The following is a 15,093-nucleotide window of genomic DNA, read 5'->3' on the forward strand; positions in this document are numbered from 1 at the left end:
ATCTTTTCTTTTGATGTTTTACATTTGAACCTTAACCTGTTTAACCCATTTATCTGCAATTACCCCCATCGCTGATATCTCAAAGTAATTATCTTTTTCCAGGAATCGCTCTTTCTTTTTTTTTTACTTGAGATGGTTTCGTCAACTCCTATCAGGGCATCACACACACTCCACCCCACCCCCACCGCGCTTTGTTTTTGCTTAAGCACTCCGCCACAGGATCACCTGGCTTTTCTCCATTTACCATTGGTTGCATCGGCCAGGGGGCGATTTAAGGGGAGGGGGGATAGAGGTGTGGCCGTCTGAGCAGCTCCGAGGCATAGCCCCCGCCTATGGTAATTCGACTCCCTCGCGGTCCTCTGGGAACGTGACGTTAAAAGCGGAGGACTCACCTTTTGGGCAGCGCTGTGAGGGAAAGGATGCGGGTTTGGGTTTTTTAGTGTCAAGTTGTGAGAAAGTATTTTTTTTAAAAAAAATATTTTTCACATTTCGGAACCGCCCCTCTCCCACTTCTCAAACTGGTCAGGGGAAAACTGCTGTGCCGTCTCTCCTGACACCATTTGGTGTTTTCTGAGGTGGAGGTTAAAGAGAGATCGCAGCAGTTCTCGCGCGGTTTCCGCTTTCGGTCACCTTCCCATGCTGTTGGTCCCGTTTCACACTAACGACCATCCTGATGGCCCCGGCATATGGTGAGTGAGCGGCCTCCGACGCTCAATATTCATGTGCCGGCCCGGATGAGGCGAGCGCCTAGCCGCCCAAGCCTCGTTCCCCAACGCCGCATCGCCGCCACCCCGAAGGGGCTCCTACTTTCGCCGCACGCTTTATTCTGGGACCGGGAGGACGCGCTGCCAAAGGCTCCATCGGGGCTTCGAGTCCTGCCTCGCGAGGGCCAGAGGGCGCGCCTTTTTCGTTGGTGAGGCAGGCGGCAGGCAAGAGAGGGTCGGTACTGCGCATGTGCGAGGAGCAGCTCACTGGGCACAAATTACTGCAGGTGCCAGGAGGCCGGCCGGCCGGGCCCCCCTCATGGCCGGGCCCGTCACGCCACTCCCAGTAGTACCGCCCTATCGGCGGCCCTGCTTCACATATCAAGGGGTTTTTCCAAAGCCCACCTGCCCATTGATTTTCTCAAGATACTGAGGGCCTTTTGATTGTGAATGGATTAATAGATCCAGAAGGAAGAGTGTTTTGATGATGGTTGGCTGCCTGGCTGGCTGGGTGTTTGGAAGTTCAGTTGATCCAGAAAGAAGCTGTGCTTATTTAACCTAAATGGCACTGAAAACCCTACAGAATCATTCAAGATAGCCACTTATCTTAGTGTGTATGTTTGCTTTCGGAATACATAGGAAATATCCTGCAGTCCCTCCTCATTCTGTTTTGTACTTTTTCTTCCCTTTCAGGAGGGTCTTCTGCTCTTTAAGGAGGTGTCTGTTTATTTCTCAGAGGAGGAGTGGTCTCAGCTGGATCCTCACCAAAAAGCTCTGCATCGGGAAGTCATGCTGGAGAATTATAAGAATGTGGCCTCTCTTGGTAAGGGTTTCCTAGTCTCCAGTCAGAGAGTTCAGAAAGCCATTTTGTAGTGAATGAGAGTAAAATTGAGATGAAAAAATTAATGCTTATACAGTGATCCCTCGATTATCGCAGGGGTTACGTTCCAAGACCTCCCACGATAATCGATTTTCCGCGATATAGCGGCGCGGAAGTAAAAACACCATTTTTGGCTATGGACAGCCAAAAACTACCCCTCTCACCGGCTTTGTTCGGACACGGGTCCTCCTGCAGCAGCGCTGGCAGCCACCGTTCCCCGTAGGCACCCGCCCGCCCGCCGTTTGCCCGCCACTCACCCACCCTCCCGCCGTTCACCCGCCCGCCCGCGGGCGAAGAGAAAGAAAACAAGAGAGGGAAAGTGAGAAAAAGAGAGAGAGCAAGAGGGGGAGAGATAGAGAAAGAGAGAGAATGACAGGAAAGAAAGAGAAAGAGACAGAGAAGTGATTCTTGGTGATGACGTATGACGTCATCGGGTGGGGAAAACCGTGGTATAGAAAAAAAACCGCAGAGTATTTTTTAATTATTATTTTTTGAAAAACCGTGGTATAGCGTTTCGCGAAAATCGAGACCGCGAAAATCGAGGGATCACTGTATTTTAATTTTGCTTGTAAAGCCTGCCCCTAGCATTTTTGCAAATATTTTTCAATTTATAGATAGTTCAGCTTGAAAACTGCAAACATTTTGGTATATTTGGTGTTGGATTACTAGTTTGAACATTTCTGAACATAATGAAAAGAAAATTGAACTGAAAAAATTGATGATTATTTGTTTATTTTTCTCTTAAAAGGGCCACCCCACCCCCCATTTTTTCAAGCATGCCACATAAATTTTTCTAGGCCCCTAATTCTGAATATTTTCAATAACTGTGGCATTGATGTACTAAAATGAACATTTCTGAACATAATGAAATGAAAATTGAACTGAAAGAAATGATGCTTATTTGTTTATTTTGCTCAGAAAAGGCCCCCACCAGGCTGTGCTCAATTTTTTCAGTTTATATACAAATTATGCTGTTCATTTCAAAATTACATACTTGTTTTTAATAAAATTGATTTCTTTCATAAAATTAGTTGTCTGGCCATCATGTACTTGCTTTTCAAAAGGATATTCCAAATATTGTCAACCAAATCTATATAAAAACTGAAAATAATGACACACAGCAAGGCCGAGGGGTGTTGGCCCTTTTCTGAGCAAAATAAACAAATAAGCATCTTTTTTTTCAGTTCATTTCTATTTTTCTTATGATCAGGAATGTTTAATTTATTATATCAATACCAAAGGGGGGATTTTCTTTTGAGATTTGTAGCCTAAAAAAAAATAAACTGAGAAAAGTGCTCCAAATCATGGGGGGGGGGGCGCTTTTCTGGGCAAAATAAGCAAATAAGCATCCGTTTTCCAGTTCAATTTTCATATCATTATGTTCAGAAATGTTCAATCTAGTTTCCCAGTGAAAATAAATTTCAAAAACGTTGGAACTGGCAAGCTAAAAAAAATAAAATAAAGCGGCAATGATTGCACACAGCAAAAATATGGTTTGGGCTTTCTGAGTGAAATAAAAATATAAGCACCAATTTGAAACCGTGGGGAATATTTTTCTGATGATCAGCAATGTCCAATTTAGTAAATCAATGCCTACGGTATTAAAAATATTTTGGATTTGGAGCCTAAAAAAAAAAGTCAAGTGAAACAGATTGCACACAGCCGTGTGGGTGGGAGGCCCTACCTCTGAGCAAAATAAAGAAGCATCAATTTTTTCAGTTCAATTTTCATATCATTATGTTCAGAAATGTTCAACCTAGTATTTCAATGCAAAATGTTTTAATAATATTTTGATTTTGGAGCATGAAATATATATATATATTGAAATAATTGCACACAGCGGGGGGGGGGTCTTTTATGAGCAAAATAAACAAATAAGCATCTGTTTTTTCAGTTCAATTTTCATATCATTATGTTCAGAAAAGTTCAAATTAGTATCCCAGTGAAAAAGGTTTTCAAAAAAGTTGGAACTGGCAGGCTAAAAAAAATTTAAAGTGCACACAGTCGTGGGGAGGGGGGGAGGCCTTATTTCTGAGCAAAAACCCCCAATAAGCATAACCTTTTTCAGTTTATTTCTATTTTTGTAATGATCATGGATATTCAAAATAGTGATCCAACACAAAAAGGTAAAAAAAGTTTCAAGTGTCATCCTGAACTAAATAAAAATGAACAAAAATGATAGGAGCAGGCTTTTACGAATGAAATAAACAAATAAGCATTAGTTTGTCCTCTCAATTTCACTTTCATTGTGTTCGGAAAGGTTGAAATTAGTATCCCAGTGAAAAAAGTTTCCAAAAAGACCAAATTTAAGTACCTAAAATAAACCTTTTTTGGTCCCAGTCGTATACGACCCGAACATTACAAGTGAGACTTTTTTTGCCCAGCCAAAACTAACCCACCCCCCCACCCCCAAAATACCCCTAAAATCATACAAAATCATAAAATTTCAAATTCCAGATATGCAAGGAAAATTTTTACAGGGTCTCAAACATGGCTTTGGGTCACATACGACCCGAACAGAACAGCAGGGTTTTTTATGTATTAGTCAGTTCTTATGAAAAGATCTCTAAAAAGATATCCCCTCCTCAGAGGGAGAAGGAAAAGTTCTGTGTTTTTACGGCTCTTAAGTAGGAAATAGATCTGTGGCATTCTGCGTAAATATATACTATTCAATTTGTTTTTATATTTATATTTTAACATTTTAGCGACAAAGTAATTTCTTAGTTGGAGGGAATGGCAAACTCCATCGTGCAGATTTCAACTATTTCGGCCGATGTGCTTCCATATCATTCAACCTTTTTGATTTAATGTCTGTTTCGAGATTTTACACCTCATACATAGAGATATTATAATTTCTATACCATGCCACTATAAGGATGCAAAAATGGAGTATATATAGAATTTGGCACAATACCTACATGCAATTAAAATGACTTCTGACAGAGTGATCTTTTCCCCTAACCTTTCTCTCATTTTCATTTTTCTTTCTTTTTGAAGGTGATAATGAGAATTACAATAAAATCTCTGGAGAACCAATCAAAGCATTTGGACAAGGAGTTGTAAGGAAGAAACTTGCAATTCAAACAGAATCCCAAAGGCAGGAAAGAAATCTGTCAAATAACTTGAAAAAGGAAAGCTCATTTTCGATTGTTGCTCAGATGCAGGAATTTACTGATCAACGAGGAAAACGAAGGAAGAAATATATTGGGAAAGGTGCAAGACACGTCAAAGAGACATTAGATGTCAATGGACCCTGTCCATCACAAGCCAAAGAAAGAGCCAATCTATGCAAAGGCAAAGAGAAAAATTGCATATTCACACTTTCTGAAGAAAATGAGTCTCTTGAGTCACAAAAAGGTTTTCACATTGATGAGACATCAAATAAATGCAATCAACATGGAAAGAATAAAAGGATCCACACAGGGGAGAAGCCATATAAATGCATGGAGTGTGGAAAGAGCTTCTCAACAAGCGGTAATCTTACACACCATAAAACGATCCACACAGGGGAGAAGCCATATAAATGCATGGAGTGTGGAAAGGACTTCAGAACAAGCGGTGATCTTACATCCCATCAAAGGATCCATACTGGGGAGAAGCCATATAAATGCATGGAGTGTGGAAAGAGCTTCAAAAGAAGCAACCAACTTATATGCCATCAAAGGATCCACACAGGGAAGAAGCCATATAAATGCATGGAGTGTGGAAAGAATTTCAGAACAAGCGGTGATCTTACATCCCATCAAAGGATCCATACTGGAGAGAAGCCATATAAATGCATGGAGTGTGGAAAGAGCTTCTCAATAAGCGGTAATCTTACACACCATAGAACGATCCATACTGGGGAGAAGCCATATAAATGCATGGAGTGTGGAAAGAATTTCAGAACAAGCAGTGATCTTACAACCCATCAAAGGATCCACACAGGGGAGAAGCCATATAAATGCATGGAGTGTGGAAAAAGCTTCTCAATAAGCCGTAATCTTTCACGCCATCAAAGTATCCACAGGGAAGGAGCCATATAAATGCATGGAATGTTGAGAAAGTACTCCAGCACACTCCATAGTCTTTTTTACCATAACATGATTCCTCGACTGGAGAATGCCCAAAACAAAGATACATTTGAATGAGAAATGAAGTTAAGAAGTTAAGTAAAGATAATTAAATACTCTGTTACTTTATCCAGCTTCTGTCCAGCTAGCAGTTTGAAAACATGTAAAAATGCAAGGAGGAAAACAGGGACCACCTTTGGGGGGAAAGTAACAGCATTAGGCGTTTAGTCATGCCGGCCACCTGACCACAGAGACGTCTTTGGACAGCGCTGGCTCTTTGGGTTTGAAATGGAGATTAGCACCATTCTTTGAGCTGGAAATGACTAGTGCATACGTCCGAGGGAAATCTCTATGTTTACCTTAATTCAATATCAGTTGTGTGGTTTTGTTCTAGCCATGTATTAAACTCTCTAGTTGCTTTACATATTCATAAAAACAAGATTTGTGAAAGGATTTGGAGGGGGCTTATTTCAAGGTGTGAGAGGCTCATGTTGGTTTGCAGCTGTCGATATTAGTTCTGGGTCAAGCTGGACAATAAAGAGACTGAAAAGAGCTGAGAGGCTAACTCAGTTCTTTTTCAACCCCTTCTTTCTTTCCATCTGCATTCTTTCACTAACTGTAGCTAAATCTCTCTCCACCCCACCCCATCCTGTCTTGTCACCTCCATATCATCTCTTCAAACCCTTAGGAACTTCAGGTCTTGTGGTTGGAACATTTTGTTCTGTTTATTTCATGATAAAGGGTTTGATGAATCCCAGTATGGTTGCTCAGGTTGGTCCAGGTGCTTTCTTGCTTCTCAAAGATATTTTGGGGTGATAGAGGTAAGCCAGAAGAGATTCGACCTGTAAGAAGCGAGAATGATAATCTAGAAAACAAAAAAGAATTATGTGTAGCATGGCTGAATAAAGGAGATGCGAGGGAAGACAAGATAGAAAGTGGATAGGAGTAACAAGCAAATTATGAGAGTAATTGAACTAAATAATAAGCAAACAAATTTAATAGTTGAAAGTTGCAGTTAGATTGAAAAGCTTACTCGGGTTTCAACCAAGGTTTAAAAACTTTTCTGTAACTTGTTCTTCCTGCCTATTTTTCTGTTCTGCTGTGTAGTTTTATGTCTCTCCCAGGTTTGTGTAACCTAGCTCCCTGAACACAGAGGAGTCGCCCCTGACGGATATCCTCTTCACCTTTATACAGCCTAACTTCTGTTAAGAATCATGTTGCAATTAGCTAAAAAGAGGTGAGCAGGACAACTCAGTGAGTGTCGGTGAAATCCTAAGTTCTGAATCATGCATACATCACTCTCAAAGATGAACATTTCCTAGAATGATAAGGTCTGTTCTGTCCTCGTTACACATGACTTTGTATGCAGCTTGACATGCAACTAAACCCAACTACCCTCCAATAAAACAGACCCTGTGGGTAGATCTGGATGCTTTATTAAATGAACAGGATGGGTGAAACTGGACAAATAGAAATACAGGTATTCCTCGAGGTACGAACCTAATGGAGCCTGTCCATTAGGTTCGTATCACAAAAAATGTGTCAGATGAAAAAAATAATAATAATAATAATAATAATAATTTATTAGATTTGTATGCTCCCCTCTCCGAAGACTCGGGGCGGCTCACAACAATAATAAACAGTATATAGTAAACAAATCTAATATTGAAAAGAAGAAAAAATATCTAAAAGCCCATTATATAAAACCATACAACACAAGCATACCATACATAAAACTATATAAGCCTGGGGGAAATGTTCCAATTCCTCCATGCCTGACGGTATAGGTGGGTCTTAAGCAATTTACGAAAGACGAAGGTGGGGGCAGTTCTAATCTCTGGGGGGGAGTTGATTCCAGAGGGCCCGGGCCGCCACAGAGAAGGCTCTTCCCCTGGGGCCCACCAGACGACATTGTTTAGTCGATGGGACCCAGAGAATGCCAACTCTGTGGGACCTTATCAGCCACTGGGATTCGCCCGGCAGAAGACGGTCTCGGAGGTATTCTGGTCCGATGCCATGTAGGGCTTTATAAGTATTACCAACACTTTGAATTGTGACCGGAAACTGGTCGGCAGCCAGTGCAAGCCACCGAGTGTTGGAGAAATGTGGGCGAACCTAGGTAAGCCCACAATCTGATTCAATTTAGAAATTTATAAAATTAAATTCATTAATTGAATCAAATGGCTTGTTAAATGAATGAAATATCTCATTTCCTGCAACTGATCAGTTGTTTCCACCACTGCTCAGCTGATTCTGATTTCTGTCAGAAATTAGTTGTAAGGAACTTATTCTAGCTTAGTAAATTGTAACCTTAAATATTGGTTGTCATTCATGCAGAGATTGTTATGAAATGCACCTATTTAATATTACTATATGAGCAGAAGCCAATAACAAAGCTTCATCCGTAATACAGTATATGATTTCTAGCAGTATATCATATCAGAAACAAACAACAAATATTGATTTGATCACTATGCTCCTTCATTTCCTTCTTCGGCAATAGATTTAAATGAGATTCTTGTGAGGATTATTTTTTCTAACACCAGTACTTTAAATACAATGCTATTTACTAAACTATAACATTGCCAAAATCTTCCCAATCAAGGAGCCCTCTTCTGGCCCGCCATGGGAAATGCACCATATAAAATATTTATGTAAATAAAATGATTTTGAAGTTTCTTTGGCAAGGGAAGAAAGAAAGTGAGGATTCATATAAAAATGTTATAAAATGCAAGAATTAGAGGTGGATTTGGACTTCCAAATTGTCCTGTGCTGGCCCCAATAATTAGATGTACACAAATTGTTTAATTTATAACAGGATTTGTATATAAAAGTTCAGACAGAGTCATTCCGTGTCAAGTGGATCAATTTTAAAGATCATCCTCACCTCACCATCTCAGATTTTGATGAAATTTGGCATATAGTTTCTTTATGACATAAAACTATGCTGTGCAAAATTTTAGAGGATTGTAGCTGTCCCACAGGATCAAACAGGGCACCAAGGACTAGGTACATGGGGTTTTTGACACTTTATAAAGCCTTACAAGGTTTGCAGGCTCTCCAAATATCTCTAACATACCACTACTGCTGCTGTGTTTACAGCTTCTAAAAGTTGCCCCAAAATGTCATTTCTGCCGACTCAGCATTTTGCAACCCTTTATTTGAGATCTCCTAGAACTCCCAAATTTTAATTTTTTTCAACTAAAATTTTGCACAGCATACCGTATTTTTCGCTCTATAAGACGCACCTGCTGATAAGACGCACCTAGATTTTAGAGGAGGAAAATAGAAAAAAAATATTTTGAGCCAAAAAGGGGAGAGGAAGAGAGGAAGGAGTGAAAGAAGGGAGTGAGGGAGGAAAGAAGGGAGGAAGGAAAAGGAAAGCAAGAAATGGAGGGAGGAAAGGAAGGAAGGAAGGAAAGAAAGAAAGAAAGAAAGAAAGGGGGAAGGGACAGGAACAGAGGAAGGAAGCAAGGAAACTTATGAAAGGGGAGAGTAAGAGAGGAAGGACTGAAGGGAGGGAGGGAGGGAAGAAGGTAGGAAGGAGAAAGAAAAGAAGAAATAGAGGAAGGGAAGGTAAAAGAGAGAAAGAAAAAGAGCAAGAAAGAAAGCAAGAAAGAGAGAAAGAAAGAAAATGAAAGAGAAATAAAAATAGAGAGGGGGAATGAAAGAAATGGAAGGAGGGAAGGAAGGAGAGAAAGCAAGAGAAAGAAAGAAAGCAAGAGAAAGAAAAAAGAATGAAAGAGCAAGAGAGCAAGAGAGAAAAAGAAAGAGAGAAAGAAAGAAAGAAAGAAAGAAAGAAAGGCAACTTCAAAGAAAGGCTCACTGAGCATCTCTCACTCTCTCTTTCTATCCCTCTTTCTTTCTCTTCCTTTCTCTCTCTCCTCTTCCTTTATCTCCTCTCTCTCTCTCCCTCCCTCTCTCTTTCTCTCCCCCCTCTCTCCCCCTTTCCCTCTCTCTTTCTCTCTCTCCCTCTCTTGCTATCTCTCCCCCCTCTCCCTCTCTCTTTCTCTCCCCCCTCTCCCTCTCTCTTTCTCCCTCTCCCTCTCTTTCTCTCTCTCCCCCCCCTCTCTCTCTCTCTCCCCCTCTTTCTCTTCTTCTCACTTTCTCTCTCTTGTTTTCTTTCTGTCTCTTTTGCTTTCTCTCTCTCTCACTCTTTCTCTCTTTTTTTCTTTCTCACGCTCTTTCTTTCTCTTGTTCTCTCTCTCTTGCTATCTCTTTCTCTCCCCCCCTTTCTCTCACTCTCTCTTTCTCACTTTCTCTCTATCTTGCTGTCTGTTGCTCTCACTCACTCTCATTCTCTCTCCGTTCTTCTCAGCGGTGACGCACGCACGCCCTGCCCGCCTCACCTTTGCCGAGAGCCCTTTCGTCCCGGGCTCCCAGCAAGGGGGTTGCAGGAGAGGCGGGGACGGCGAAGGTGATATTCAATGTCGGGGGCGCTCGTGCGGTTGCGCGCGCTCCCTATCTCCCTGCTAGCCCACTCGGAAATAAGAAAAGCCGGCAAAGGCTTTTCTTATTTTGAATATTCCGAGTGGGCTAGCAGGGAGATAGGGAGCGCGCGCAACCGCCCGTGCGCCACCAACATTGAAGACCTCCGCTGAGAAAAACCTTTGCCCGTCAAGGAGGCGCAGCGGCGGGCGGAGAGAGGGAAGGGGAGGCAGCGGCGTCTCTCCTGGCCTTGGCGGGCCACCCGACCCTCCCCACCTCCTGCAAATTCGGCGGGCGGCGGGGGGAGAGCGAGGAGCCAGTTCTGGCGGGCGCGGGGCTTGGCTGGCTGGCTGGCGGGGGGAGCGCCGCTGGTGGTGCGGAGGGAGACCCTCCTCCGGGAGGGAGACCCTCCTCCGGGAGGGAGGGGGCCAGGCAGCAGCTAGCCAGCCAGCCGGCGGGATGGCGCTTCCGAGTTCGCAGCCTCCCCCCCCCCCTCCCTGCCTGCATCTTCGCTCCATAAGACGGGGCTGATTTTTCTTCCTACTTTGGGAGGAAAAAAACTGCGTCTTATGGAGCGAAAAATACGGGTAATTCTATATCATACAGAAACTATGTGTCAAATTTCATCAAAATCTGAGATGGTGAGGTGGGGACCACTGGTCCACTTCACACGGAATGACCCAACAATTTATCCTTTGGCTAAAATCCCAGAGCAAACATAACAGTGTAAGAGTTAGTTGTTGTAGACAGAGTTACTAGTTGTAGACAGAGTTCCTAGATGAAGTCCTCAATAAATTAACTGGAGGAGCCAAAAACATTAGCAAAACCAAGAAAGTAACTGTTTAAATCAAAAATTGAAAAACAAGAGACTATACAAACTATACAAGAAACGGTGTTGTTTCCCTGCAACAAGGTGGGGCATGCCACACCCTTAAATAGTGTGAGGTCATGACCCAATGACCCAACAGCATTACCTCTTCCAGCCAATCAGGTGTCTCTTCCTTGACCTTTCCACTCTGACATCCAAAAGAGGTTCCATCTCTGCCTCTGATTTGCTGAGCCCTGAACCTGTGTGTCATCTGCTGATTGGATGAGCCTTGGACATGCTGTGTCATTCCTGACAGGAAGTGCTGTAGGCCCTGGCCCCACATCACTGTTTCTGTCCTTGTCAGGTGGTGAAAGCATCACAGAAACATTATCTGAAAATACCATTTTGGTTATCTATAACGAAAGCACAACTTCACCCAAGTAGACTTATATTGGAGAAATGTTCCACAATACAAGGATATTTTAACAGACAAGGTGGAAATGCAATCTAAGAACTGGTGGAACAAGGGATAAAGATGGATTGGTATAGGAGAATCCAGTCACGATACAATAAGGATGTTAAAACAGAGGGTATTAATTTAGAAATGACAGAATTAGATGACATACTCACAGGAAGAGATGAAAGATCAATTGAAAATTTGTATAATTATTTACTGGATATTGATTTAGAGCATGAATAAGTGAGAGACACAATGATAAAATGGGCACGAAATTTCAGCCATATTATAGAACTGGATTGTTGTGAGTGGGCCATGTCTGGCTCAGCTGGTCAGGGATTTTGAGGATCAAGACACGATTTTGAGGATCAACACAACTGTACTGTTGTGTTTCGCTATATTATTATTATTATTATTATTATTATTATTATTATTATTATTATTTATTGGATTTGTATGCCATCCCTCTCCGCAGACTCGGGGCGGCTAACAACGATAAAAAACAGCATGTACAATCCAATGAATAAAACAACTAAAAACCCTTATAATAAAAACCAAACATACACACAAACATACCATGCATAACTTGTAATGGCCTAGGGGGAAAGAATATCTTAACTCCCCCATGCCTGGCGATAAAGGTGGGTCTTGAGTAATTTGCGAAAGACAAGGAGGGTGGGGGCCATTCTAATCTCTGGGGGGAGTTGATTCCAGAGGGCCGGGGCCACCACAGAGAAGGCTTCCCGGTAGAAGGCGGTTCCGGATGTATTCTTGCCCTATGCCATGTAGATATTTAAAGGTCATTACCAACACTTTGAATTGTGACCGTGCAGGCCACGGAGTGTTGCAGAAACGTGGGCGAATCTAGGGAGCCCCACAATGGCTCTCGCGGCCACATTCTGCACTATCTGAAGTTTCTGAACACTTTTCAAAGGTAACCCCATGTAGAGAGCGTTGCAGTAATCGAACCTCGAGGTGATGAGGGCATGAGTGACTGTGAGCAATGACTCCCTGTCCAAATAGGGCTGCAACTGGTGCACCAGGTGAACCTGGACAAACGCCCTCGCCACAGCCGAAAGATGATGTTCCAATGTCAACTGTGGGTCGAGGAGGACGCCCAAGTTGCGAACCCTCTCTGAGTGGGTCAGTAGTATATGTTGTGAGGCGCCCCAAGACCATGGATAGGGGTGGCATACAAATCCAATAAATAAATAAATAAATAAAGGAATACTGGCATCTCAGGCCACTGTTCTTGCCATCTGATACCGAGAGTGAAAGTGAAGGGGAGTTAGAGACTGGAGAACCACCAGAGACTGTAGTAGCCCCAGTTATGTTATTGAGTGAGTCAGAGGATGAGGGGGAATTAGTAGACCTCTACACGGGGCTACCTTTGAAAAGTGTTCGGAAACTTCAGATTGTGCATAATGCAGCTGCAAGAGACTATTTCAAGAGACATAGCAAGAGGCAGAGAGAGAGAGAGAGCAAGAGAGGCAGAGAGAGAGTGTGAGAGAGACATAGCAAGAGAGACACAGAGAGAGACATAGCAAGAGAGACAAGAGAAAGAGAGAGAGAGAGCAAGGGAAAGAGAAAGACATAGAGGAAGGGAAGGAGGGAGAGAAAGAGAGCAAAAAAGAGAGGAAGGAAGAAAGAAAGAGATGGAGAGAGAGAAAGAAGGGAAGGAAGAGAGAGAAAGAGGGAGAAATAGAGCGAAAGGGAGGAAGAGAGAGATTTTTTTGTCCAAACTTTTCTTTAGCGCCCCCCCCCCCCTCCCCGGTTCAATGTTCCCCAGGATTTTGAAAATATGAATAATGTGCCGCGGCTCAAAAAAGGTTGGGAAACACTGGACTAAACAATATTGTTTGGCTGGACCCAGGGGAAGAGCCTTCTCTGGAGGCCCTGACCCTCTGGAACCAGCTTCCCCCAGAGATTAGAACTGCCCCACCCTCCTCCCCTTTCGTAAGCTCCTTAAAACCCACCTCTCTCGTGAGGCATGGGGGAATTGAGATATTCCTTTCCCCCTAGGCCTATACAATTTATGCATGGTATGTTTGTGTGTATTTTTGGTTTTTAATAAGGGTTTTTAATTATTTTAAATATTAGATTTGTCCTATGCTGTTTTATTATTATTAGCTGCCCCGAATCTATGGAGAGGGGCGGCATCCAAATCTAATAAATAAATAAATAAAATCTCTTCTATCCCTATATCTTTCTTCTATTCTCTCATTGATTATTTCATCCTATACTCTCTCTTCTATTCTTTCTCTAATTCTATTTCCTTGAAGGTGTCCTCTATTACCTTCATTGTGTATTATTGTGTATTGGACTAAATAAATAAATAAGAAATATGTTTGCAAAGAAGAGGCAAGATAGGATGTCTACATTCTCATTGTGTGCTGGATGACATTAACTAGGTTTTGATCCCCTGCAGTTCAGTTTGTCTTACGAAGGTAATAAACCAGCATCCTAAACCAGGGTCAGTTGACTGGCATTTCATTTTATCTGAACTGAGGTTTCATGCTATATTGTACATTTTTAAAAAGCAAGTCTCCCCTTGTGAGTAAAAAGAAATTTCAATTATCCAAAATGCCAAATCTAATGAATTTTCTTGATGGAAGACATCATTTTACCAGCTCAGAAAATACATAGAAACATAGAAGACTGATGGCAGAAAAAGACCTCATGGTCCATCTAGTCTGCCCTTATACTATTTCCTGTATTTTATCTTAGGATGGATATATGTTTATCCAAGGCATGTTTAAATTCAGTTACTGTGGATTTACCAACCATGTCTACTGGAAGTTTGTTCCAAGGATCTACTACTCTTTCAGTAAAATAATATTTTCTCATGTTGCTTTTGATCTTTCCCCCAACTAACTTCAGATTGTGTCCCCTTGTTGGGGGTGACTTGGAAGAGGGGAGTTTGGCAGACAGCCCAGGAGCAGATCAATCATCCTTATCATCCCTGGATTCTGAACAAGAACTTATGACACATCCACGCATGCATAGAGTAATGCATATTTTTATTTATTTTATTTATTTATTTTGTCCTATACACAATACATATTGAAGAGAATAGACATGAAGTATTATATATAAAGAGAAGATATAAAAATAGAGGAGAAGATATATGAAGGAAGAAAAGATATATGATATATGAGATAAGGAGAAACAATTGGACAGGGGACGAAAGGCAGGCTAGTGCACTTATGTATGCCCCTTACTGACCTCTTAGGAACATGAAGAGGTCAATCGTGGATAGTCTAAGGGAGAAATGTTGGGGGTTAGGAGTTGACACTACTGAGTCCGGTAATGAGTTCCACGCTTCGACAACTCGATTGCTAAAGTCATATTTTTTACAGTCAAGCTTGGAGTGGTTAATATTAAGTTTGAATTTGTTGCGTGCTCTTGTGTTGTTGCGGTTGAAGCTGAAGTAGTCATTGACACGCAGGACGTTGCAGCATATGATTTTGTGGGCAATACTAAGATCGTGTTTTAGGCATCGTAGTTCTAAGCTTTCTAGACCTAGGATTGATAATCTGCTTTCGTAGGGTATTCTGTTTAGAGTGGAGGACTCTTCTTGTGAAGTATCTTTGGACATTTTCTAGGGTGTTGATGTCCGAGATGTGGTATGGGTTCCAGTCAGATGAACTCTATTCAAGGATGGGTCTGGCAAAAGTTTTGTAGGCTCTGGTGAGTAGTGTGAGATTGCCAGAGCAGAAGCTGCGTAGGATCAGGTTAACAACTCTAGAAGCCTTTTTGGCGAT

At 42.0% G+C, this 15,093-nt stretch overlaps 1 protein-coding gene across 1 annotated transcript in view; it reads left to right on the top strand.

The window, feature by feature from the left end:
- LOC139160358 (zinc finger protein 208-like) overlaps positions 1-15,093 on the top strand; it is a 173,109-nt gene that overhangs the window by 140,693 nt on the left and 17,323 nt on the right. Inside the window, exon 13 of the mRNA XM_070738127.1 lies at positions 5,034-5,394. Within this exon, the coding sequence (XP_070594228.1) occupies positions 5,034-5,394 (361 nt within the window). The remainder of the gene's footprint in view (positions 1-5,033; positions 5,395-15,093) is intronic.

This window comes from Erythrolamprus reginae, chromosome 2 (genome assembly GCF_031021105.1).
Source record: "Erythrolamprus reginae isolate rEryReg1 chromosome 2, rEryReg1.hap1, whole genome shotgun sequence".
Lineage (NCBI taxonomy): Eukaryota > Metazoa > Chordata > Lepidosauria > Squamata > Dipsadidae > Erythrolamprus > Erythrolamprus reginae.